This window comes from Myxocyprinus asiaticus, chromosome 48 (genome assembly GCF_019703515.2).
Source record: "Myxocyprinus asiaticus isolate MX2 ecotype Aquarium Trade chromosome 48, UBuf_Myxa_2, whole genome shotgun sequence".
Lineage (NCBI taxonomy): Eukaryota > Metazoa > Chordata > Actinopteri > Cypriniformes > Catostomidae > Myxocyprinus > Myxocyprinus asiaticus.
This window is the reverse complement of record NC_059391.1, coordinates 2,903,437-2,931,098: the sequence shown is the minus strand read 5'-3', so window position 1 is coordinate 2,931,098 and position 27,662 is coordinate 2,903,437. Positions and strand designations below refer to the sequence as shown.

General features: G+C 39.1%; 1 protein-coding gene across 4 annotated transcripts in view; it reads right to left on the bottom strand.

The window, feature by feature from the left end:
- The window catches only part of LOC127437223 (kinesin-like protein KIF21A), an 88,180-nt gene extending 60,905 nt beyond the window's left edge, over positions 1-27,275 (bottom strand). For all 4 annotated transcript variants that reach the window (XM_051692024.1, XM_051692025.1, XM_051692027.1 and 1 more), the window contains exon 1: positions 27,085-27,275. In XM_051692024.1, coding sequence (XP_051547984.1) covers positions 27,085-27,128 — 44 coding nt within the window. In that variant the 5' untranslated portion in view covers positions 27,129-27,275. The remainder of the gene's footprint in view (positions 1-27,084) is intronic.
- Positions 27,276-27,662: the final 387 nt, after the last annotated feature.

Below are 27,662 nucleotides of genomic sequence, written 5' to 3'. Positions count from 1 at the left end.
ACTGGTTGTATGTTATATATATATATAAAAAAAAACTGAAATATCTTCCTTGCATAAGTATTCAACCCCTGTGCTGTGGAAGCTGCCAGGTTACACCGATGAAAGAACACAATTACTTTACCACTGGCATCCGACTGTGAATCATTAAAGTTGCAATCACATTTTCTGGATAAAAAACCCATTGTTGAAGGATCATTGGTCAGGCTGTGAATCTGAAGGAAAATGAAGACCAAAGAGCATTCCACAGAAGTTAGAGATAAAGTAATACAAATGCATAGGTTAGGGAAAGGGTACAAAATAATATCCAAATGATTGGATATCCCAGTGAGCACAGTTGGATCAATAATCAGGAAGTGGAAACTGCACCACACCACCCAGGCACTGCCAAGAAAAGGTCGTCCCTCAAAACTCAGTGCTCTAACAAAAAGGAGACTTGTGAGAGAAGCCACAGAGAGGCCAACAATCACTTTGAAAGAGCTACAGAGTTCCGTGGCTGGGAGTGGAGTAATGGTGCACCAGTCAACCATATCAAGAGCACTGCATAACGCTGGCCTGTATAGGAGGGTGGCAAGAAAGAAGCAGTTACTCAAAAAGTACCATCTGAAAGCACATCTGGACATGTGACATGTCACATGAAACATGTGAGTGACCCAGCTGCGATGTGTGAGAAGGTTTTGTGGTTAGATGAGACCAAGATAGAGCTTTTTGGCCAAAACTCAAAGCGCTATGTGTGGCGCAAACCTAACACTTCCTATGCCTTAAGACACACCATCCCTACAGTGAAGTATGGTGGTGGCAGCATCATGCTGTGGGGATGCTTCTCATCAGCAGGGACTGGTCATCTTGTTAGAATTGAAGGAAGAATGGATGGAGCAAAATATAGGGAAATACTGCAAGAGAACCTGCTTCAGTCAGCTAAAAAACTGAAGCCTGGGAGGAAATTCACCTTTCAGCATGACAATGCTCCCAAGCACAAGTCCAACGCAACACTGGAGTGGCTCAAGAATAAAAAGATAAATGTCCTACAGTGGCCCAGTCAAAGTTCTAATCTCAATCCTATTGAGAATCTGTGGCACTATTTGAAAACTGCAGTCCACAAGTGTCACCCAACCAACCTGAATAACCTGGAGAAGATCTGCCGAGAAGAACGGGCCAAAATCACTTCGTCACTGTGTGCAAAGCTGGTACATATGTACCCCAAAAGACTTAAAGCAGTTATTGCAGCAAAATGTGGCTCGACCAAATATTAATGTGTGGGGGCTGAATACTTATGATATTTCAGTTTTTTATTTTTCATAAAAATATTTCCCAACAAAAAAAACAGTCACCTTACAATAACTGATTTTGAGTTTCAGTGTTTTAAAATAAAATATCAATCAGAATGAAATTTCAGAGTATCATTTGTAATTCGGTAATATGAGAGAATTGGTCAGGGGTCTGAATACTTTTGCAAGGCACTGTATATATATATATAAACACACACACACTGTATATACCTGTTCACACTCAGTGACCACTTTATTAGGTACACCTGTAAATCTACTTATTCATGTGATTATCTAATCAGCCAATTGTGTGGCAGCAGTGTAATGTGTAAAATCATGCAGATATGGTCAGGAGCTTCAGTTAATGTTCACATCAACCATCAGAATGGGGAAAAATGTGATCTCAGTGATTAAGACTGTGGCATGATTGTTGGTGCCACATGGGCTGGTTTGAGTATTTCTGTAACTGCTGATCTCCTGGGATTTTCACACACAACTAGGGCTGTCATGATTATGACATTTGGCTGACGATTAATTGTCAAACAAATAATTGTGTTTATGATGATTAATTGTCTGTTTTAGGGCTGTGACGAATTGTCTTGTTAAGGGCTTTCATGATATATGAAATATATATATATATATATATATATATCATATTTTTTAAGGTGTACTTTTTTCTGCATGTGTGCTTCATTTTTACAAATTTAACTTCAAATATATAAATCAAATAATAAAATAGGGATAAACTATGATTTTCTTTTAAGGATTTAAAAATGTATGAATAACATGAAAATGTATGTTTTAAATATCAAAATATTTCTAAATACTTAAAATATGTCTCTTTTTGATCAAGTTTAATTTTGGTTAATTTTACATTTACACTTGTTTTTTGAACTCATATATTTTATAATTTTTTTAATAAAACAAAATATATTTTATATATTTTATTATATTTATATTACATTTTTATTATACTATGCAATAGTAAAATATTTATTTACTAATTTCTTCATTTTAACACTATTTTAATGCTCTGATTAAACTCACGAGTCCTTGTCTCTCATGAAGCAAAACCTTTGAGATTTAGTTTCATCATTTTATCACTCCACAAAAATAGAGGAAGCGTGCGTCTCCTCCTCTTTGTCACTGCGTGCGTTTCATTAACACAGCGAGTATGAACCAGGAACATTTGCCATTACAAGATCATTTAAAGTGAAACCGGAGCGCTCTGCATTCACTATTAAAGTTTATACTTATTTGTTTATATTTTGCGGGAATGTGGCGCGAGCCTCTGCTGAGAGCACTTCACACGCTCTTCAGGACAAGAGCTGGTCGACCTCCGTGGTGCGGCTCAGTGACGCTCAGAGTTCAACTGAATGACACACAAATGTGCCGTTCATGGCAATTTTACAGTATATTTGCTTAAAATTCCCTTATTTGGACATTAAAATGTGATTGGAATTTGAATGCCCAATAATCGCGGTTGTCTCAAATAACCACGATCAGACGATTATTTAATAATCATGACAGGCCTACGCACAACAGTCTCTAGAGTGTAAAGAGAATGTGCGAAAACAAAAAACATCCAGCGAGCGGCAGTTCTGTAGGTGAAAACGGCTTGTTGATGACAGAGGTCTTGTCATGGCCAGACTGGTTTGAGCTGACAGAAAGGCTACGGTAACTCAGATAATCACTCTGTACAATTGTAGTGAGAAGAATAGCATCTCAGAATGCACAACATGTCGAACCTTGAGGCGGAATGGCTACAACAGCAGAAGACCACGTTGGGTTCCACTTCTGTCAACCAAGAACAGAAAGCTGTTGTAACATGGTTATTTGGGTTACTGTCACCTTACTGTCAGCTTGGACCAGTCTGGCCATTCTCCTCTGATCTCTCTCATCAACAAGCCATTTTCAGCAACAGAACTGCCGCTCACTGAATGTTTTTTGTTTTTGTTTTTCAGCCATTCTCTATACATTCTAGAGACTGTTGTGTGTGTGAAAATCCCAGCAGTTACAGAAATACTCAAACCAGCCCATCTGGCACCATCATGCCACGGTCTAAATCACTGAGATCACATTTTTTCCCCATTCTGATGGTTGATGTGAACATTAACTGAAGCTCCTGACCCATATCTGCATGATTTTAAACATTACACTGCTGCTACACAATTGGCTGATTAGATAATCGTATGGATAAGTAGATGTACAGGTGTACCTAATAAAAATACCAGTGAGCATATATATATATATATATATATATATATATATATATATATCAACCAAACCACTCAAGCCAAAATAAAAATCTCTCTGTATAAATGAGTGCTCTCGGTGACAAATCTTATTCTGGTCCCTTGATGGGTCAGAGGTTAAAGGTTAACTGATAGTTTGATGGCATCAAGTACATGTGTGTCTTCTAAAACCAAATGAGCTCACCACTATCTCCAGTGTCACCAATAATTCAAACAGTGTCAGGCATAATTTTTATGAAGAAGATTGCTGGTCATAAATCTGCATCAATTTAATAGTATCATGTAGACAGTTACATCAATTTACAGACTAGTGTTTAGGATATGAATTATCTTATTATAACAAAACAATTAAAACAATTCATCAAAGCTACAATTATCGAGAGCAGAATGAGTTTTTAGAGTTTCCTTCTGAAATAAGGCGAGTCTGTACCTGTCATGTTCATGTCCCTGAGGCAGCTTCATACAGTCTGTATAAATCATTACAGTGTGATGTCCAGACAGAATCCACTCCCTCCAGCTCATCTTCTGTACTAACACATTTACCATTAACAGTGTCCGCCACCAGTTAGCTCATTAGCCTAACTGTAGGCTTCTGACTGTTAAATTCTTTATTTCTGCAATTATTCAGATTATGGCTTTAAACATAGAGCTGCAAATCAGTGAAAAAGGATTTAGTTGGATCTGATTAAAGGTTTGGAGAATGGTGCATTATGCAGGGATCACTGTATAACAGGTCTCTCTCTCTCTCTCTCTCTCTCTCTCTTAGTGAGGGAGAGTGTGTATTCCTGCTGTGTGAGAATCTAGGCCACTACTAGATCTACTGTGTTTAACCTAAATCTTTCATTCACATGCACTATGAGTTTACACTACACAGTCTACACTAGACAGATTGTGAGGAAATCACCTCATCTTTATGGCGTCCATGTTCATAATCGGCAAGAACAATAATTCACTGATCAGTTTACTGACAGACAAGGTCAGCTCTGTTAGCACAGTCTCTGTGCATGGCACAGCCTTTAAAATGCCCTGAGTTGCTATTGGCAAAACTATATTTGGCTGTACTCCATAATAATGAATAAAGGTGAAATCACACTAGCTTTTGTGTTCAATTCACTTTTATTCATACTTATGCAAACACAGCAGTATCAGCATGCAAGCATATGCACACAAGTTTCATCTTTTGCTGTGTACTCAAGTTCATGTTTGGTGAACTTTGAAGGCTAATTTATACTAGGCAAACAGGCTTTTATAAGTTTGCTTAAAAAAATGACTAAATGTACTGTTGTTTTTGTCTTGCTTAGTGTAACGTTGCTGCTGGCGCTGGCAATGATAAAGACGATGATGATGGAGTGAAGAACCCAAGTGCAATTTTATTAACAAAAGTGAGATCCAATAACCCTAACTATAAACATGAACTTGACTTAACTTTGACTTGACTTGACTTGACAACGTTACCAAACATAATACCTGACAAACGACAATGGAAAAGATGAGGGCTTAAATACTTGGACATGGAGAACTCATGACAAAGATAACCAATAAACACGAAGAACTCTAAACAAGTTAATCAATATATGAACCAATGAAAACAAGACACATGAACATGGAAGGAAAACAGTACATCACATGACCAGGAACACATGACAAGGAAACCACATGACATGAAACAGGAAATAAACTTTCAAAATAAAAGACATGATAAACAGGAACCAACACATCAAACATTACACATAGGTGTTTGTTTGGTGATATTTAAAACTAGGGATGTCAATCGATTTAAAAATGTTATCAAATTAATCACAATTATTCGCATATGCAATTATTTCCAGAGAAAGGCTCCCAAATAAAGGTATTCAATATAAACAATACATAATAATTCCAATAATGTAATAATGTGTTCTTGCATTTTTACAGTCAGACAAATGCTTTTGTAAAGTACTTGAGATCCCTGCATTCTGTTGTGCTTCATCCAGCTGTCAAGAACACATCCCGGCTGTGTTCCACTTCACTTTAAACATCCACTCGCCAACACCCCTAAGCACTTCCCCTCGGGGGAATCCCCGCCACCATTTTTGAAGTCCGTTCCACTTCGTTAAGTGAGCGAGGGAAGTTTCTGTTGACAGACCCTCAACCCCTAAATTTTGACTGAGGGAGCGAGCCAACTCTGATGTACTCTTCAGGCAGCTCCATATCCCACAATGCAACTCGACTGTGACGTGACAGCAGAATGCGCTTCATAAACTCCACCCCCACACAACTCTAATGTATAATAAAAGTGAAGTTAGGTCAATTAAGCAGTTTAGAAAATGTATATTGTGTTCAATGTTATGTTACCCTTTTCATTTTTGTAAAGCTTGATTAATCCTTTATAATAGTTAATTCTAATGAAAACGTTTTTTTTTTAAACATATAAGATTTGTACATATGCTTCTGAAATTACAACTAAACTTCACCTGAATTTGTGGTTGCATCTATCTCTGAAAACTATGTTTTCTCAGGTGCAAAAATCACTAAATAATTCCACAAATTGACATCATCCTTCAACATGCTTCAAGTGATCAAGGGTGAGACAGAGGGAAGTTAGAGAGGGAAGGGCATACAAATTTGAAGTGGAACACAGCCCAGTGTGACCGGTTCTCATTCTGTAGCTGTGCTGCTTGTGAGGTTTTTTGAGGTGTGCTGACTGCCCCCAGCTGACGCTGCTCAGAAAACAAAAAAACAAAAAACAAACACGTACGTATTTCAAGCTTGAACTGCTCAGATAGTATGAAAATACGTACTTTTATTACAGAATTTATGTATGGGTCAGGGAGCATGATTCATTGTGTTAATTGTTTTAACAAGTTATTTTTAATACAATTAAAATCACACTTAATTAACGTGTTAATTCGACAGAACTAGTTAAAACTAATCATGGGTGTGGTTTGGATGTGACATTCTTTACTATTTTTTTTCCCTCAACAAACTAACTTTAAATCAATGCCGCATGTAGTATAAACGCACACTTTGTTCGCCCAGGGTGCATTAGTTTGTTAGTAGAAAAAGTAGGGGTTGGCGATTTGAACAAAATCTTCTATCACAATATGAATAATTTTATATCACGATAACAATATATATCACAATCAGTGTTTCTGGCTGCCACAGTTTCATAATGAACTGAAAATATTTTTACACTTCTCATAATAACATAAAAGATCTCTAACGTTGTGTTTTGCGCCACTGCTTCGGCAAAGCATTAATCCCAGTCAGTCAGCCCCCTCCCAGCTGCGTGCATGCTCACACACAACGTGACTATTTTCAGCATCTGAGGAGCAAGTTCAACACAGGTAACCACTTTTGCTTCATTTCTTTGATTGCTCACAGGACTTGACATTAACGTATGTCTGGGACAAGTGGATTTTTGAAGGGGCAAGTGAAAGAGAATTTTATTTGCCCGAACGGACAAGCAGACTGATTAAAACGTCAATGATGAAAAAAATAACCAGCTATATTTGTGACAGCCTAGGCCTGTGTCACTTATTAGAAAGTTCATATTCTTATTCTGCTGTTGAAGATAATCCAGAACATGTCATTTTATAATTCACAAACAATCTAGCAACAGATGTGCCCTGTTTGATGTGCGCCTGAACGGTACAAAATTCCTCCAAAATGCCCGTCTTGGTGAGATATTCATGTAAACACAGAGAGTGATGTCTAAAGTGAATGTAAACAGTGGGGAAAAAAGTGGATTTGTATTAAAATGTCGGACTTGTAAGTGTAAATATAAAATAATAGACCTGCTGCTGTAGTATGTCATTATAATAATCAAACAACCATAACAAGAAAACGAGAAACAACTCACTGCTCTTGACTGCATAACTTTAGTAGCTTTAAAAAGTATTAATGTATTATAATCATACAGTGAAGACCAGTAGCAGTTTTATGTTGCATTTCATTCTGAATGTTTACTTGAATACTTGAAACTGCTGTTAAAAACTTTTAAAGCTGTAAAAAAAAAAAAAAAAAAAAGACAGAATTTTCTTAAAAACTTAAAAAGTTTCTTAAAACTGTTTTTATTGTTATTTTATTACTGACTGTTTACTAGTCTTGAATAATTACTTAAGAACTTGAAACCACTCTTCCATTATTACCATATTAGTTAGTGTTATTATTTGTTGTGGTTTTGAATCTGGTATTGAGAATCGTCAAATTTAACTACCAACTACTGAAATTTTGCTATTGTGATAATGTATGTATAATGCCTTTATTGTACATGGTAGATCTTGCTGCAATAACATGATGAAAAAGTAGATCTCATTCCATAGAAGTGTGAGCATCCCTGCTGTTAATGATGATGATGGAGGCTTTCCTTTATCTGACTACCATACATAACATAAAATAATTAGCATATGACAATAGCCTCCTGCCCTACACAGTGCAGTTTACATTTCTGTCGCAGAGAATTGAGTTGATTGCATAGGTACACTATTAGGTTGGGCATTGGTCATAATTTTAGAAAAATATACAACAAAGTCTTTGACATGTTACTTGAGCATGTAAGTCATTTTTTCTGTCCGGACAAGTAATATTTTACTCGGATAAGTGAATGACCAATTTACTTATCCAGAGTACAAGCACATAACAATGCTTAATGTCGAGCCCTGTCTCAAATGTATGCTCTAGTCGATTTTGTGTTTTGACCATTTGTGAACTACGCTAAACTCCATCTTGTTTACCATGCTTTGTGGATGTGACTTTTTTGCCGTGTCATCACCATTTATGATTAAATTACTACTAGAGCACAACACTGTTTACAAGAGCACAACATTCTTCATAGATCTAGCCTCTTAATTTTGCTCTCAAAGTGCACCAGATTGATGCAGTTAACTTTAAAATGTACAAAATTTTCTTCCAGGGGAGCATGCCACCGGACCACCCTAGAGGGGCCAAGGTTCACCCACCACAGTCTCACAAAATCCTGTGGGAAACACTGCACAATAGAGTACATTTTTTCTTGTTTTTAAATCATAATGCTAAATTTCACCTTATGCCAAACTTTGTCTGATATGTTGTTATATTAACCAATAACCAAAATTATTATTAATAAACTAATGTTCTAATAGCAATGCAACAAAGGGAAAAATACGAAAAACCGAAACAAAAAACAAACAAAAAAAACTTAATTAGGCTCCTAATTATTTAAGTAATCTATAGAGACTATATGAATATCTGCAAGCAAACATGGCTGGTTTTTTCTATAATCAGACATCATTTGAACAGAATTTAAGAAAGGGTGATGATGTCTAGATTAAAAATGTTTTATTTTGGTGCACAACACTGTGTTTTCCTCTTCAGTGGTGTTTCGAATATCAGGCTGTCCAGCCGTTTAAGATGTTTGACTTCCTCCATAAAACTTTAAGGTAAAAAATCCGTAGAATTCAAAGTAAGTTTTGTGGTCTGCGCCGCAATGCCGAGAGAAGCCGGATTGACTAGTGCAAGTATTCCAGCTCTGCACCCTCCTGTCTCCGGAGCACAACTATCAGTAAGCCTGCTGGACTTGCGTGCACTTGCGTGCTCCAGATATAGCTCATGTGACACTCAAGTGAAACACAGATGCGCGTGCAAAGCAGGCCCTGCCTAATAAGCAACATAAGCGGCTGCATAGTACCCCTGCCACCACCAGAGGGCCCCCTACCACGGGTTCAGTGTGGCCAAATAATTTTTTGCACTAAAGTGTACATAGAACTGGACACACATCCCAGCTATATGCATGCCAATAGTTCGATAGAACCTGTCAAAACTATGAAAAAATATTACATAACCATCAAGGAAAATGCATAAAGATATACAGTATGTAAATTTGACTCTTATTTCCTTAAGAAATAGTGTGGCGACATTAGTACGACAGGTGTCTATGAGTACGAGCAACCTGGGTTCAAATCCACCTTTTGCCAATTTCACTAAATGCATAAAACTAAAGGCAATGCAGAGAAGGGTTTGGTTTAAGTAGGAAGTGTGTGTGTGGCGGCTTTCTTCAGCGGCTCTGCATCTTACGAGCTGGCGTAGAGTGAGGATTATGATTAAAGGCAGGAGTGACGAGGCACCATTACACAACAATTCAGGTGCATTTTGTCCCACTGGCAGTGATGTATTTAAGTTTCGTCACAATAATAAATACACTGAATATGTTGCTGTATCATATAATGTTTTAGTATACACTATAATACACTGCTGTGCAAATCATACCTGCCACAATTTACAACAGGGTGCAAATAACATCCACCACTATTCTCAAAAATTTTATTTAGTCTTGGAATTTCACTAAAGTTAATTATTCATTTGTGCATGTGATTGGTGTGTTTTGTTAGTTTGAAAAAAAAAAATATATTCTTTCATTTTTGTAGTTTTAAAGCAGTTATACCTGTGCAAGTAAACTTACTTAATACTTAAAATACTTTTGAATAAATTGACTTATTTATTTGCATAGTTTAAAGGGATAGTTCACCCAAAACTGAAAATTCTCTCATCATTTACTCACCCTTGTGCCATCCCAGATGCGTATGACTTTTTTCTTCTGCAGAACACAAATGAAGATTTTTAGAAGAATATTTCAGCTCTGTAGGTCCTTACAATGCAAGTGAATGGGTGCCAACATTTTGAAGCTCCAAAAATCACTTAAGTCAACATAAAAGTAATCAATAAGACTCCAGTGGTGAAAGCAATGTCTTAAGAAGCGATCTTCAGTCAATCTCCACTTTAACTTTCACATTCTTCTTCTGGTATTTTTGGTGATTTGCATTCTTCATGCATATCGCCCCCTATTGGGCAGGGAGGAGAATTTATGGTAAAAACTGACTTAATTATTAATCTGTTTCTCACCCACACCATATCACTTCTGAAGACATGGATTTAACCACTGGAATCGTATGGATTACTTTTATGATGCCTTTATGTGATTTTGCAGCGTAAAAATTTTGGCTCACATTCACTTGCATTGTATGGACCTACAGAGCTGAAATATTCTTCTAAAAATCTTCATTTGTGTTCTGCAGATGAAAGAAAGTCCTACACATCTGGAATAGCATGAGGGTGAGTAAATGATAAGAGAATTTTCCTTTTTGGGTGAACTATCAATTTAAACTTGTTTAGTTATTGATCTTGGGTGTGTTTGGTTAGCTGTACCAGTAGATAGGGGGGCCCTATTTTGAAAATCTGCATAGGGTCCCCAAAATGCTAGGGCCGGCCCTGTGCGAGTGTCAGATGAGAAGCAAATTTTGTGCTTATGAAGTGCCGAACATAAGATGAATGTCATTGAATTTGCTGAATTTAATTGAAATGTTCAATGCCGGAAAAACCCTGTCCATGTTTCTTCAGTTCTCCTGTGAAGCCCTGCCCAATGACAGATATGCACACGCCACACACTTGGATATTTACATATCGCGATATACACAAGAAAAATCTCTGCGGATTGACACTTTATATCATCGCCATATTTATTGTCATATCTCCTAGCCCCAGCTTGACCTGTGAATTTATACAGCGAAAAGATGTTACAGATCAACTCTCATTTTGGTGGTTTCAAATTAACGCATTATAGTTTAAAAGAATGTACATTTCAACTTAGAAAAGAAGCTGTAAGGTTTGCAGTGTTACAAAAAAACGATATAACAGAAGTATATTTTAACATTCTAAATTTATTAGTATTAATCATTTATTATTTATTCAAAACAGAAGCCCTGGAGTGCAACATTATATCCTGAAATAATTTCACATAATCTAGTGTTACCAGCCCTTAGCAAGAATCTCCTATTCAGCTTGGAAAAAATAAAAAAAATAACAGGGATGTTGCATATTTCTGGTACTGTATATTGTGAAACTATATGTTGATCCATATAGTCCACAACTGTCCTTAAATTATTGGCGCTCTTAAGAGCATTCTCAATGTGCAAAGTTACGAATGTTAGTTTCTTTTTTATGTGCGTTTTCCCAAACTTAACATGAATGCACAAGAATGTTCTTTATTTGCCTCATGTGTGTTGCTGGCTGCTTGTGAAGTGCTGAATTGTCGAAATTCAGTAGAAATAACTGTAATAATATCTTCATTATAGCTTTTTGCGTAACTTTACACATACTTGGAATTTACTTGATAGACTGATATATTGGTTTTACAGATTACTTGGTGTCGATAGTCGCTTTTTGGGACTATCGTTATCAGCAAAAATCTATGGGCAACTGTTGCAGATCGTTTTTTCATCATTTTGTCATTTCAAAATAAGAGCCCCCGGTGTGTTTCGGGCTTGTATATACTTAAAGGTTCCACATTATGCACCAAATCTTCATTTTTTTCTGTTTTTTGGGGGATTTTGGTTGAACAATAAACTGCATCTGGGATTTTTTTCATTTAGGACTCTTTGTCTGTGCCTGTCATAGCAAGGAAAGTTTAAAATTTTTTTTTTTTTTTTTGGACATTCTGTAAATCAGTTTAAAAAACTATCAGCAGATTAATCAGTTATCAGACTTTCCCACCACCTTGGTTATCAGAATCGGCAAAATCCACTATCCGTTGACCTCTAGAATTTACCTTGCAAATGAAATATCTGAAGTTGTTTTTTTATTTTTGTTTTATATATTCAGCCTAATTTTTTACTAAATTAAACAATATTTTGTGCCAAATAATCAATTAATTTTAAACAACCACATTTAATACAATGACTGTGTGCATTTGCAATATTTCTCAAATTTATCTACTAGATCTACTACAATTTTCAAGCAGTACTTCTGTTACGATGCCTTTGGGAAATGGACCGTAATTCTCAGATGATTCATATGATTGTTTCTACAAGCAACTTGGACTTACAATGCTTTTAGTAAATGCAAAACTAGTCTCTTCCAGCCAATAATGTTTTAAATGTAATAACATTCAGTAATTAAATTTCATAAGTTCCTCAAAGAAGACTAAAACTGGGTTGCTGTCTCTCTCTAATCAATCAATTGTGACACAGATGGGTCCAGAACGCGTTAAAGCTCTCCTCGTCTGTTCTTGGCACTGACAGAACAGACAGACAGCATACTAAAAACAGCAGACTGCAATGACATTATGCACTATTCAATGCATTATGCTCCCATACAAACAAACAATCTCTAATGCAAAAAGGGGTCCATATCACAAATTTGTCTTACTCTTTTGAAATTGTGTTTCTTTCATGTAAATGTGGGTTTAGGTTGAATTCTACAGGTTTGCACTACTAGTTAGCATTGTCCGGAGTAAGATGGGGACATTGAGTTTTGGAAAGTAGCTTTGCAGATAGACTGTGAGAGACCGAGTCTTTACGTGACATGACACACAGGTACTGATTCAATGCAGTGAGGCAGGACGGCTTTTCACAGCACGAGTATGTGAGACCACATACACATCCACAGCCTGTGTGAGAGCCAAGAGACGTAAGTGGCGGTATAATTCAGTCCCACCGGCCTCCAGGGGTCCACTCGAGGGAGAGCCCACCCTAAATACAGAATGAGATATAATGGGAGTAAACACAACACCCACTGGACTCAGATGCATGTATAGGGAAAAGCAGAATAAACAAGCACTGGTTCTGTCTGAAATAATCGCCCTGTTCTTCTTTCTCTTGGCAGTTTTTCAAATGTTTCAAGTGAAAACACAGAGAAAGAGATGACATTTGGACAGAGGGTAACAAGTACGATGGGTAAAACTAATAGCACAAACACCATCATTACAGCAAGAGGGAGGGTTTCTTGTTCTTTATGGAATAGTTTGTGTTCCGTGGAACACAAAAGGACAATTTTTAAAAATGTACCTTGTTTCACACTCAAGTTGAGTTAAAACTTCTATAGTACATTCATTTGACCTAATCCAACTACTTTTTGTTGGCTCAATGAAACTGACTTTCTCTGAATGTAAGCAAGGACACGGGAAGTGGGGGTGCTGAGGGTGCTGCAGCACCCCCTGTTTTCACAGGATGTAAATGCAACATGATTTTTTTAAATAAACAAATCAATACATTTAAAATCAATAAACCTTATGTAAAGAAATTAAATGTAAAATGTAAGTTGGCTATAAACAAATCGTTGCTGTCTGATGAAAAACACAATGTATTTTAAGGCCTACCTTCAAACTCAGTGCCTCAATGCTTGACATCATGGGAAAATCAAAAGAAATCAGCCAAGACATCAGAAAATAAAATTGTGGACCTCCACAAGTCTGGTTCATCCTTGGGAGCAATTTCCAAATGCCTGAAGGCACCACGTTCATCTGTACAAACAATAGTATGCAAGTATAAACACCATGGGACCACATAGCCATCATACCGCTCAGGAAGGAGATGCATTCTGTCTCCTAGAGATGAACGTAGTTTGGTGCGAAAAGTGCAAATCAATTCCAGACCAACAGCAAAGGACCTTGTAAAGATGCTGGAGGAAACAGGTAGACAAGTATCTATATCCACAGTCAAATGAGTCCTATATCAACATAACCTGAAAGGCTGCTCAGCAAGGAAGAAGCCAATGCTCTAAAACCACCATAAAAAAGCCTACAGTTTGCAAGTGCACATGGGGACAAAGATCTTACTTTTTGGAGAAATGTCCTCTGGTCTGATGAAACAAAAATTAAACTTTTTGGTCATAATGACCATCGTTATGTTTGGAGGAAAAAGGGTGAGGTTTGCAAGCCAAAGAACACCATCCCAACCGTGAAGCATGGGGGTGGCAGCATCATGTTGTGGGGGTGCTTTGCTGCAGGAGGGACTGGTGCACTTCACAAAATAGATGGCATCATGAGGAAGGAAAATTATGTGGATATATAGAAGCAACATCTCAAGACATCAGCCATGAAGTTAAAGCTTGGTCGCAAATGGGCCTTCCAAATGGACAATGACTCCAAGCATACCTCCAAAGTTGTGGCAAAATGACTTAAGGACAACGAAGTGTGGCCATCACAAAGCACAGACCTCGATCCGATAGAAAATTTATGGGCAGAACAGAAAAGCATGTGCGAGTCAGGAGGCCTACAAACCTGACTCCGTTACACCAGTTCTGTCTGGAGGAATGGGCCAAAATTCCAGCAACTTATTGTGAGAAGCTTGTGGAAGGCTACTCAAAACATTTGACCCAAGTAAAACAATTTAAAGACAATGCTACCAAATACTAACAAATTGTATGTAAACTAATGACCCACTGGGAATGTGATGAAAGAAATAAAAGCTGAAATAAATAATTCTCTCTACTATTATTCTGACATTTCACATTCTTAAAATAAAGTAGTGATCCTAACTGACCTAAGACATGGAATGTTTTCTATGATTATATGTCAGGAATTGTGAAAAACTGAGTTTAAAAGTATTTGGCTAAGGTGTATGTATACTTCTGACTTCAACTGTACATGGATTTTTGTTAGCGAACGTGGACATACACGGTTTTCTTATAATGGGTTCCAATGGCGCATGTTCAGTTACAGATTTGAGTCTAAATGTTCATATTCCAAGAAATCAGTTGGAAGGTTATTGATTGCTAGATAATTTATTTTTGGACATTTTATTAAGTCTAGTCTCAAACTGGGAATATGTGACAAAGCCCCCCATTAAGGAGCAGATTCCAGATGCTCCACAATAATAATAAATTGTCCATGGGCTGTGGGGGGAAGGGGGAAACAGGCAGTTCAAGGGGGCACAAGGGGAGCAGAGGAGGCAAAGTCAGGGAGGCTCGAGACCAAGGAGGAGCCGGAGGGATGAAGAACCAGGGCAATGCTGCAGGCTCAGAGGACCAAGCTGGAGCCAGAGGTTCAGAGGGCTGAGGTGGAGTTTGGGCCTCGGAAGACCGAGGCAGAGTCAGTGGAAATGAGGACCAAGGAGGAGCCGGAGACTAAAGAGGCCAGAGTAGATCAGGCAGGTGGCCAGGAGACCAAGGAGACCAGAACAGATCAGGCGGACGGCCAGGAGACCAAGGAGACCAGAGAAGATCAGGCAGATGGCCAGGAGACCAAGGAGACCAGAGCAGATCAGGCAGACATCCAGGAGACCAAGGAGACCAGAGCAGATGTTGAGCAGTGGGCAGCACCACTGGAGGAGGAGTCTCTGGAAGAGCAGGTGGAACCGCTGGAGGAGTCGTCTCTGGGGGAGCGGGCGGCACCGCTGGAGGAGGAGTCCCTGGGGGAGCGGGTGGAACCGCTGGAGTCGTCGTCTCTGGTTGAGCGGACGGAGCCGCTGGAGGAGGAGTCTCTGGTTGAGCGGGCGGGCGGAGCCATGGAAGACTCTGAAGGTGGAACCAGGAGAGGCTCAATGAAGGCAGGCGGAGCCAGGAGAGGCTCGAGGGGTAGAGCCATGGAAGGCGGAGCCGTGGGTGGCTCGCGGGGCGAAGCCATGGAAGGCTCGAGGGGCGAAACCATGGAAGGCGGAGCCATGGGAAGCTCGAGGGGCGAGGCCATGGAAGGCTCGAGGGACAAGGCCGAGGAAGGCTCGGGACTAAGAGCCGTGGAAGGTTTGAGACTAAGAGCCATGGATGACTGGGAACTGACTCCCATGGTCGAGAGTACAGGTAGAGACTAGGGATCGACCTCTGCGGTTGTGAGCACTGGCAGTGACTGAAGAATGACCTCCATGGTCGTGAGCACAGGCAGCAACTGGGGAACGACCTCCATGGTCGTGAATACGGGCAGAGACTGGGGAATGACCTCCGTGGTCGAGGGCATGGGCAGAGACTGGGGAGAAGGTGTCCTTTTCCTTCTCCTCTTCCGGACAGCTGGGAGCGTAGTTATGGGAGCAGTCAAGGCCACAGGCATTGGCTCTGGGACGGTTGAGGCTACAGGCATTGGCTCTGGGACAGTCGAGGCAACAGGCATTGGGTCTGGGACGGTCGAGGCAACAGGCATTGGCTCTTAGACGGTCGAGGCTACAGGCATTGGCTCTTGGACGGTCGAGGCTACAGGCATTGGCTCTTGGACGGTCGAGGCTACAGGCATTGGCTCTTGGACGGTCGAGGCCACAGGCATTGGCTCTTGGACGGTCGAGGCCACAGGCATTGGCTCTTGGACGGTCGAGGCCACAGGCATTGGCTCTTGGACGGTCGAGGCCACAGGCATCGGTGCTGGCTCGTTAACCATTGCAGGCGTGAGTGCAGGCTCGTTGGCCGTGGTAGGCATGGGCGCTGGCTCATTGCCTGTGGCAGGCGTGGGTGCTGGCTCATTGGCCGTGGCAGGCTTGGACGAAGGAGCCGTGGCAGGCTTGGACGAAGGAGCTGTGGAAGGCTTGGACGAAGGAGCCGTGGAAGGCTTGGACGAAGGAGCCGTGGAAGGTCGAGCCGTGGAAGGAGCCGTGGAAGGCTTGGAGCAAGAAGCCGTGGGAGGCTTGGAGCAAGGAGCCGTGGGAGGCTTGGAGCAAGGAGCCGTGGGAGGCTTGGAGCACTCGTCCTCATCCTCCTTTCCCACAGTGTAGGGAGAGCCACAGAGTACCAGAGCCACCTCCATGTAGTCGGCCAGTGTCCAGTGAGGATCCGCCGGAGGTATCAGTGCGCTATTCAGACCAGCTCTGAAGAAAGCCACCAGAGAGTGGTCTCCATAGTGCACCAGATGCGCCAGTTGGAGAAAGTCACGGACGTGATCCTCAACTGGACCGTCCCCTTGCTTCAGAAGAAGAATTCTGACAGCCGCTACATCCATGTTGTTCAGTCTTTCTGTAACGAGGCAGGCGAGGATGGAGGCTCTAAATGCAGCTTTTAATAAAACAAAGATAAACAAAGTAACTCCGAACATAAAGAAACAAAACAGGGAACAAAGCACCGAGCATAGCGAAATACATGTGAAGACTGACAAAGAAACCAGGGGAAACAAGGGCTTAAATACACAAGGGAAAACAAGGGAACGAGGAACACCTGGGGAAACAATCAGGGTAAACCAATCATAAAATGAAACTACAAAGGACTACAAAACACAGGAAACAGGAACGGGGAACTAAACAAAAATTTCAACATAAAAGTCTAGTCTCAAACAGGGAATACGTGACACAACGGAGATACTTGTTAAACAGATTTGCAAATGCAAAATTCAAACAGTAGGAAGAGGTTTGTTGGATTACGTCTATGGTAAAAAGTAAAAATAGCCAAAAGTGGAGATTTGTGTTTCTCATCGGACAGCGACAATATGGTTTTATTAAACAGTTTAAATTTTACATTTTATGTTTTCATTTTTTAAAATGGATTAGCCTATTATATCTTTCCTCTTGAATATTGATTGAGGCACGTATGACGCTGGCACAGCATCAGACGTAAACTGAACACGAGTCAGAAAAAAAGTAAAAAGAAACAGAAATTTGATAATGGCAAATTTTGGATTTTTTTAAATGTCCATCCAAATCAAAATTTCCCAAACCCAGCCTGGACAACTCAGCACACCCCAACACGAGCACCAACACAAGCAACAGCTCCAGCACCGAGATAAAACTGCTAATTATAAGCGCCCCTCCGGACTGTCCTGCAGCAACAGCTAACGTTCAGATCACATATCCAGGACCAACTAACGCTGTTGGAGAAGAACCTTTTAAGCCAAATAATTCAGATTTTCCACCTAGGCACTTTGGAAATGAAACCTTTGTCAGAAGCTTCAAAGCAGGTTGGATTTTAAGGTGGAAATGGCTTCATTATATAAAAGACACAGACAAAACCTTATGTTTTATTTGCTGCTCTGCTGTAGAGAAGAAGCTAATTACTGAAAAAAGAACATACATTATTTTTCTGGCAGTAATTCCATCAATATGCAGTACCCTGGCGGCTTTTGCTATTGTACACTGTCTCTGTGTTATATCCGTGTCTCCTGCTGAATGCGTTTAGATGCGCTCTACAATGCCTACAATCTACGATGTGTTGCGAGGCACTTTTTGGCCCTAGATTTGATCAGAGTGGGATGGCAACTGCTGCCCGGAGGGAACAGGTACTTATGGATGCTGTGAAGGGGACAACGATCACAGAAACTGACCTGGACTTTTTGTAGCTGCCTAACAACATTGACGTAGCAGCCCTGTACCTGCAACTGAGGATGCTGGGTGACTTGACTAAACTTGGAAAGTTTCACACTGTTCATGAAATTATACATTATTTGTCAAACCTGCATCTGCAAATGAGGGAACTCTTCATGGAGGTGAAAAAGCTCATCCAGTTGTGCTTTTGTCTACCTGTGTCTACTGCATCTTCTGAGAGATACCGCATCTCAGAGAAGACTTACACATTTGGCGTTGCTACATGTTCATAGAGACATTTCAGAAAGCACAGACTTTCAGACCATAATGAAGTCCACCTTCAGTGTGCTGTAAAGTAGGCACAGAGTTTTTATTTATTCATTTTTGTTTATTTCCTGTTGCCGTGCATGCTCGCTAATTGTACATGATAGGCAGTATAAAATAGCTCAATAGCCGTTTTTTGAAATAGCGTAATTAGTAGGCTATTAACCTTTTTCCCCGTGTTAAGGTGAACCGTTACATTACGATTGCTAGCAGGATCACTATATTCTCAAAAGTGTAATATGCATAGTCAAATGTACTGGTGTGTATGCTCCATCTGTTTAAATGAGTGTTCTCACTGACGCATTTGTTTGTTGTGCTTCGAGGAGTTTTCACGTGTTTTCTATATTATTTCTTTATCGAACTGCAGATGTGGTGACCACCTCCCGTCCACTACACTTCAGCACCACCAACCCAAAACATCTTCCCATGCCCCTGAATGAAAGACATCGAATTACTTGTAAAACTTTCAACAATTCAATTAAGTAATGGTAATGACTTTTTGATTGCCATCCCAAGTTTGGGACTTCCATGATGACGCCCAGACACTTCTAGGCAAGAAAAAGAACCAAAAGAAACAAGTACAAAAACAGTAGAGTTTCAGAACCTTTGATGTTTGGACCCCTAATGATGCATTCCAGAGCTGTGCAGATATTCTGAAAAAATCCTTTCTGGAATCCGAAGACTACATATAGGAACTGCACTAACTGAGGAGCTACATGTATTGCTTATACTTAATAATGGTCTATTTTGGGATTCTCAAAAATTTAGATTTTGTCATTATTGTTTTTGTGAAAAAAAAAAAAAAAAATTGACACTGTAAGTCACACTCGTACTGTTCCAAGTCAAATCTGACCCGCCAAAGGAAATGAATGGGTGAGACTATTAGACAGAGCATTTTTTTATTTTTTTTATTTGTCAAATAAAATTAAATCAATCAGCCACAATGTGGAACACACCCACAGAGAAATGATGGGGTGAGGCTCTAGCACAACACACACACACATACACACACGCACGTACACAAAGAAATGAAATTTGTGACACTATAATGCAAAGCTTTTTTTTCTTTTTTTTTTTTTTTTACATTTTTGTCAAATAAAAATCAATCAGCCACAATGCAGCACACACACACGCACATACAGATCAAAAGATCAAAATCTGACCCCAAATTATTGCTATTCATGTCAGTAATTAGAATTTTAATATTTGCAAAAACTTGCAAGTTTCCCAATGCAAAACTTTCTGTTTGTACACAAATATTATTATCACTTATAATTTTATAATATTATAATTGCTGTTCATATCTGTCATGAATCAGCAGAGAAGAACAGGCTCAGGACCCAAGCGCAGAGTTATAAAAAACTAAGGATTTATTAATATAACAAAAAGGGCAAAAAACAAACCAAAACACCCACAAGAGGGAAAACAAACATAAACCACCCTGTAGGAGAAGAAACTCCATCCAGCACAGAATATTTTCTTGGAGCTGGACTGGGACAGACAGATGGGGAATCAGGACCAACCGGACCGAACAGGGGAATCAGAAACAGAACTGACATGACAACAAAGAGAACTGACTGATTACACAAGCACACAGAACCATCTGGAAAACAAAATGAACTGGCCCTGGACAGCAAACACGAGGAGACTAAAATAGGGAGACAAACTATTGACACGAGTGCATGCTGCCAAGATGACATAAGCCCAATGCACCCACATCAATAACAGACAGACGTGGAGCATGAGTGTCCGGATCCCGACACAGACCGAAACCGACCCAGACAGGAAGTAAGGATCCAGACACCGTGCTCCCGACATGAAACAAGACAGACCGAAGAGCGCACGGCAGGAAATTCAACCGAAACCATGCGCTCACACAAAGACAGACAATGAAAGAACATGGGACGATGATGTCACGGTCCTGTCAGACAAAAACCCAAACTGAAAGAGTGACAGGACCGTGACACATATCTGTTCATTGCCGTTTGTTTTATTGACATTTTTATTCATTTATTGAAATCTGAAATAAATATACTATAATAATGTAAAAAGTATTAATAATAAGCATAATGTAGCATTATTGCAAAAACTGACACTTCAAATCAAGTGTTTTGTTTTTTTAAGTACAGTCTTTGATGATGTCTAAGTATATATACAAATTCATAACTTGTGAAATACATCTCAAAACTAAGTTTGTTTTAACATTTGGTTACAGAGACTAGGCCCATCTAAATCAATGGATAACTATAGCCTCCCCTACTATTTCATGTCATGGAAGTTTTTTTTTTGTTTTTGTTTTTTTACCAGATGGCAGCAAATGATCCAAAAGCCTGACACAATCTCATATTTTCTTAATTTGTCAGATTACTGAGGTTTATGTTTTTTACAGAAGTTACATTTATATAAAATAAAAATAAAAAATTTGAAAATTGATAATTAAATATATATATACAAAATCTAATTAAGTCTAAAAATTATCAAATTCAAAGTGAAATGCAAAAGTTTAATATAATTAATTTACTGAAAAAATGTAATATATGATTACCCTCTCTGGGTCAAACTGAACTGGGACAGTAAAGGTTTCTGCCTGTAATGAACAGTAACCAAGGGTTAATAAATGCTGTAAAAGTATTGTTCATTGTTAGTTCACGTTAACTAATGTAGTTAACTAATGTTAACAAATATAACCTTATTTTAAAGTGCTACCAAAATACAGTACATGTAGGTATATACTGCTGTTCATTACAATGCATTTTATTTTGGTGCATACTGCATATAAACATGTTTCTTGAACATTTAGCACTGTGAACTTCTAGAAAGTATGGTTGGTTGAAATACAATATATGGCCAAAAGTTTGTGGACACCCCCTTCTAATTAACGAATTTGGTTACTCCATTAACTCCAGTAAAGAAAAATCTTAATGTTTCTTTATGTAATAGCTTGAGCTTTGTGTGCTTCCCAATTTGTGGCAACTATATGTGTATAGCCCTTTTCTGTTCCAGCATGACAATGCCCCTGTGAACAAAGTGAGGTCTACTGTGGTTTACTGTGTCTGGCGTGGAAGAAATTGACTGGCCTGCACAAAGCCCAGACCTGAACCCCACTGATCACTTTTGGGGTGAACTGGAACAGCAACTGTAAGTCAGGCCCCATCGACCGACATCAGTTCCTGACCTCACTGATAGCCTTGTGTCTGAATGAGAGCAAATCCCTGCAGCCATGTTACTACATACAGTATAGTGGAAAGCCTTCCCAAAAGAGTGGAAGCTGTTATTACAGCAAAGGGGGAATTGACGCCTAAGGTTTTGAAATCATCAAGCACATATGGTGTTCACAAACTTTTGGCCATATAGTGTAATAGTTCCTCTGACTAAAAAAATTATTAAAAATAAATAAATAAAATAAATCACCCTTTTAATCCATGTGAGAGCAAATACATCAATATTAAATATCATCAAATGTCTGAAAAATATTGAAATACAATTATATCACCCAGGGCTTGAAACCAAATGATTGCTGGTTTGATCCCCATGAGCTATCACCATTGTGCCCTTGATCAACTCACTAAACCTCAGGTTACTGCAGTGGGACTGTGCCTGTCATAAAAAAGGTACTGCAATTTGCTTTGGATAAAAGTTTCAGGAGTAAACCTAACTTTTACCCCAACAACAACACTGAACTTAATTCAAGAGTTCAGACTCTGATGAGATGATATCGAGCTATCTACGATATGTGCGTAAGATTTTATGTGTGTGAAGTGTCGAGAAAAAGCAGGGGAAATTATGGGGATCACAGTTAAATGTGTGAGGCAACATAAATAGAGATATAAATAAATAGAACAAAACTGAAGTATGCAGTAAGTGAAGCATGCTGGGCGTGGTGAAGAACAATTACCAAGTGTCTATTCTGCATAATGCTGCTGCTGCTTTCTAGACAAACTGCAATTACAGAGCACAGACTGTGTTCCTGCCACAGACCAGGAACATGTCCACATGTGGCTGTTGCAGTTCACCACGCATAGTTTCTGCAGTGTAATGGATTTGATCACTACATGGGTCACCATACACAAACTGAAGAGTTCTCCATGCGATTGGAGTTTATTTTGGTGAGACATCGACTTAAAAGTTCACCCGAAAATGAAAATTCTGTCTTCAGAACACAAAGGAAATGTCTTCCGGCCCGTTTTTTCAATACAATAGCAGTTGATAGCGATTCACTTTAAAGCTTAAAAGCACCCAAAGGGGCCTGGGTAGCTCAGCGAGTAAAGACGCTGACTACCACACCTGGAGTCGCGAGTTCGAATCCAAGGCGTGCTGAGTGACTCCAGCCAGGTCTCCTAAGCAACCAAATTGGCTCGGTTGCTAGGGAGGGTAGAGTCACATGGGGTAACCTCATCGTGGTCGCTATAATGTGGTTCGCTCTCGGTGGGGTGCGTGGTGAGTTGTGTGTGGATGCCGCAGAGAATAGCGTGAAGCCTCCACATGCGCTATGGCTCCGCGGTAACGCGCTCAACAAGCCACCTGATAAGATGAACGGACTGACGGTCTCAGACGCGGAGGCAACTGAGATTCGTCCTCCACCACCCGGATTGAGGCGAGTTCACTACGCCACCAAGAGGACTTAGAGCGCATTGGGAATTGGGCATTCCAAATTGGGGAGAAAAGGGGAGAAAATCTAAAAAAAAAAAAAAAAACAATTAAAAAAAAAAAAGCACCCAAAAGTATCAAATAAGTGATCCACGTAAGGTGTGCAGCGTATTGCAAGTCTTCTAAAGGCATATGATTGGTTTTGGTAAGAAAAAACAAAAATGTAAGTCATTTTTCAGTGAAAATCTTGACGTCCACTGTGCGTTCATAAGTGCGTGATAGAAGCCCGTCGATTGAAGCCAGGACATATAATATTCTACTTTTTAAATAAAGCAGTGTGTTCAATAGCATATTCGTTTTTACTGTCATATCAAAATTGCAATAGAGACTTGTGAAATTTCATTGGTATTGGTGTTTGCGACAACCATATACCATGGTACTAAATGACTACTATATACCATGGTATTTAGGTGGTACTCTAAGGTACATTTTTTGTTAGTGGAAAGACGCTTTTAAAGAGTTCCAAAGAAATATCTGCTGCTTTATATATAAAATAGACCTATTCATGATAAACTAAACTAATATATTTCAGTTATACATGTTTGGCATTTCTATAAACACTGTACATATTGACGTAATCCTCATTACCAATGTACTTCCAGTGATCTAATTTGACATCAGTGATCTGATTAGATTATCTTGAGAGAGATGACATCAGACTGGATCCAAAGACAGCTGTCTCTCTCTCTCTCTGTGCATCTGTCTTTGAGACATGAGCAGGTCTGTGGCAGTGTTCATCACACAATGACATCAGACAAGACAAGAGACGCTGACTCACTGCAGAACACATACTGAATGAAAACTGCACTGTCACACACCCAACACACTCTCACGGCGAAATCGTCAGGATTCGTATGACTTTTCTAAATTGAGCTAATTCGTATAATATCGTGCGACTGCATTGTTTGAATTCCTACGACTTTGACTATAGCCAATGACGTCGCTGGACATCGTTTCCATCTAATATGCGACAATTACTTGCTTCTGTCACACACAACAGCTTCCTATCATGTTTACACACTCAACTGATTGGTTAAGTTTAGATAAGGGGTTTGGGTAAGGGCATAATAAGTTTGTCCTTAAAGCCTCATGCGCGGAACTCGTGCTCACTTCCGCATTAGACATCCAGGAATTTGCACGTGATGAAGTCGTATGAGTTTATGCGACCAACATCGTTCGAGACCATACGAAATAGCCAACTCGTAAATTATGTACAACGTTTCATGAGATTGGGTTGCACACACCTGTTTCTCTAAAACACACACTGAACAGACAACATGTCAAGCTTTACCCATCCTGCAACCACAAACTTGCACATTTGATGTTTATTTAGATTGTAATGTGTCAAATTAGCTTTATATTTAATACTTTTAATAACAAGTTTAATATTTAGTGTCAATAATAAGTCATTCATATGTTAACATCACCAAAAAGTGCAACACTGTGTCTCTGTGGCACTATCAAAACATTAGTATGTTTGTTTGATCATCCCGCCTAGCCCTGACACAGCAACACGGATGCAACCAATGGCGTGACTATCTGTCAACACACCAGCTAAAAGCAAACGTAACCAGCCACTTTAAAAATAAATGTGTCTGGTACAACACAGAGAAGGTGTAAAGATTACCGGTAGATTGGCTTACAGACAGGAACTTTCTTAACCTCTATTTAATAGGCTATTTATTGTCTTCCTTTTTCACACAAAGAAACACAAAATATATTGTTTAAAGAATTATAAAAAAAAAAATAAAAAAAATAAATAAAAGATGGAAATTTGAACTTTTTGGGTTCACAATGAAAACGAAACCCTACATTTATCTACTGAATTGCAGTCCAACAATTAAGGCATTTTGGCCGATACAGATTGTTGATAAATATTCAAATGTTATGGATGACATGATGGCAGCTGTAAATTTACACAGTTTTGCCTGTTTTTTACACTACAGATCCAATTTAGATTTTATCTTGCTTACACACTACATGTAAGTGAATAAGGCATCAAAACATTATAATGTACTGTAAAGCAAGGATGGACGACTGTTTAATGGAACATTCCGGGTTCAATACTAGTTAAGCTCAATCGGCAGCATTAGTGGCAAAATGTTCATTTCGACTTTTCCCTCCTTTTCTTAAAAAAAAGAAAAAAAAAGACATTGATACTTCCTAGTGCTTGACCTATGCGCAGAGCGCAAGATGGTGTCATGAAGTGTAATCGAGCTAGAAATCATGATCACCAAGGAGACTGCTGATGTCAAGATTTCTAGTGAAAAAGGAGTTATATTTTGACCTGTTCTCACCCAAAACCAATAAGATCACTTCTGAAGACATGGATTAAATCACTGGAGTCTTGTGGGTTACTTTTATGTTGACTTTATGTGCTTTTTGAAGCTTCAAAGTTCTGATCACCATTCACTTGCATTGTATGGACCTACAGAGCTGAGATATTCTTCTAAACATCTTAATTTGTGTTCTGCAGTAGAAAGAAAGTCATACACATCTGGGATATCATGAGGGTGAGTAAATGATGGGAGAATTTTCATTTATGGGTGTACTATCCCTTTAACTGCTTATAACTAGTCTTCTAAAGCAACATGACTAAGATCTTGAATGTGATAAAGGTACTGATTTCTACGAATGAATAAATCATTATGTCGTGTATCCTAGAATCAGAACCAAACTGCACATAAATCAGAATAACTGCATATCAAGGACGTTAGATTGCAAAAGGATGTAACACTTGCAGTTACAGTATTGTGGACTATTTCCCGTAATGGTTGACAGGCCAAACAGTAGAACTCAGTAATTTCAGGAATACATTCTCTGATTGTATTTGGCTTTTGGACATGTAAACAGCACGCTCTGTATCAGTAGACCTTAGAAACATTGATTGATCACAGATCTGGAGAACAGAAGTATCAATAAATCTCTTCCTCCACTGATCAGCTGTCAATCAACTGTCTGATTTTAGTGCCCAATGCCAATCACACAAGTGACACACTCACTACTGTGTGTGTGTTGCTAACATCAGCCAGACCACATCAACCTTACTATGTGAAGTGACTAATGTAACACTAAGGTAACTGTAAAACCTAGAGCTCGTGTGAAGGTGGGGCTGTCAGTCTGCATGACTTGCATAACAAGTGCATTACCCAGAAGAATATAATGAACACAAATGATAACTCTACAAATTTAAGAAAGCGATTATCCTTCAAATAGCACATTTTCAAAATTAGAAATTGTTACAATTTAATGCAGGATTTGAATGGTAAAAATTTGCCTCCCGCAAAAATACTGCAACAAACTCAGAAAAGTGCAACACTCTGCAGTAATGAGTGATCGTGTTGCATTTGCATTATTACTGAGCATGTATTATTATTTTTGCAGAACAAATTACACATATAAATTCGTTGGATTTACATTACTAATTTATTGTCGTGATAATGTAACAATGCAAAAAAAAAAAAAAAAGTCATACATTTTAATGTAATATTATTCTGTAACATTAATATAATTAATTCTCTTTTATATTACATTATATTATTACACAGATTTATCTTCTTATGTTTCATATCATTAACAGTGCAGCTGTGCTTCGGGTGTTGATGGGTGCAGCAGGTATAGTGTAATCTAGGCAACATCAAGCTAGTGCCCTACCTGAGCGCCACACGGACTGTGCTCTCGTCCTGACCGCTTGACATGATTCAGATCCGGGGACTTCACATCACATACAGATCAAATCCACAATGTTTATGCGTTTGATTTACATGCAGCGGCTACAGTGATGATGCTTTCTGATCACGTATGGTCAAACTGTGATCGTCCTGAACTCAACTGATGATCCGCACGCTCACCGTCTCCCAGCCGCAATGCGTCACCAAACCACGCCTCCAAGAGGACCCCTGAGTTGTGACGTCATCAGACGCATGCAAAAAAATCTGTTTGGCTTATATATATATATATATATATATATATATATATATATATATATATAAAACTGTCAAAATGTGTGAGGAGTTGTAAAATAAATATTGCAGTTTCAATACAGGCTCTATCAACAGCATTTGTGGCCTAGCTGATTACCACAAAAACAATAGTTGGACTCGCCCCTTGTTTATAAAAAAAAAAAAAAAAAAAATTGGGGGAGGGGGGGTTACAGTGAGGCACTCACAATGGACCTGAATGAGGCCAGTGCAAATTAAAATACATATCGTTTCTAAAGTATAGCTACAAGA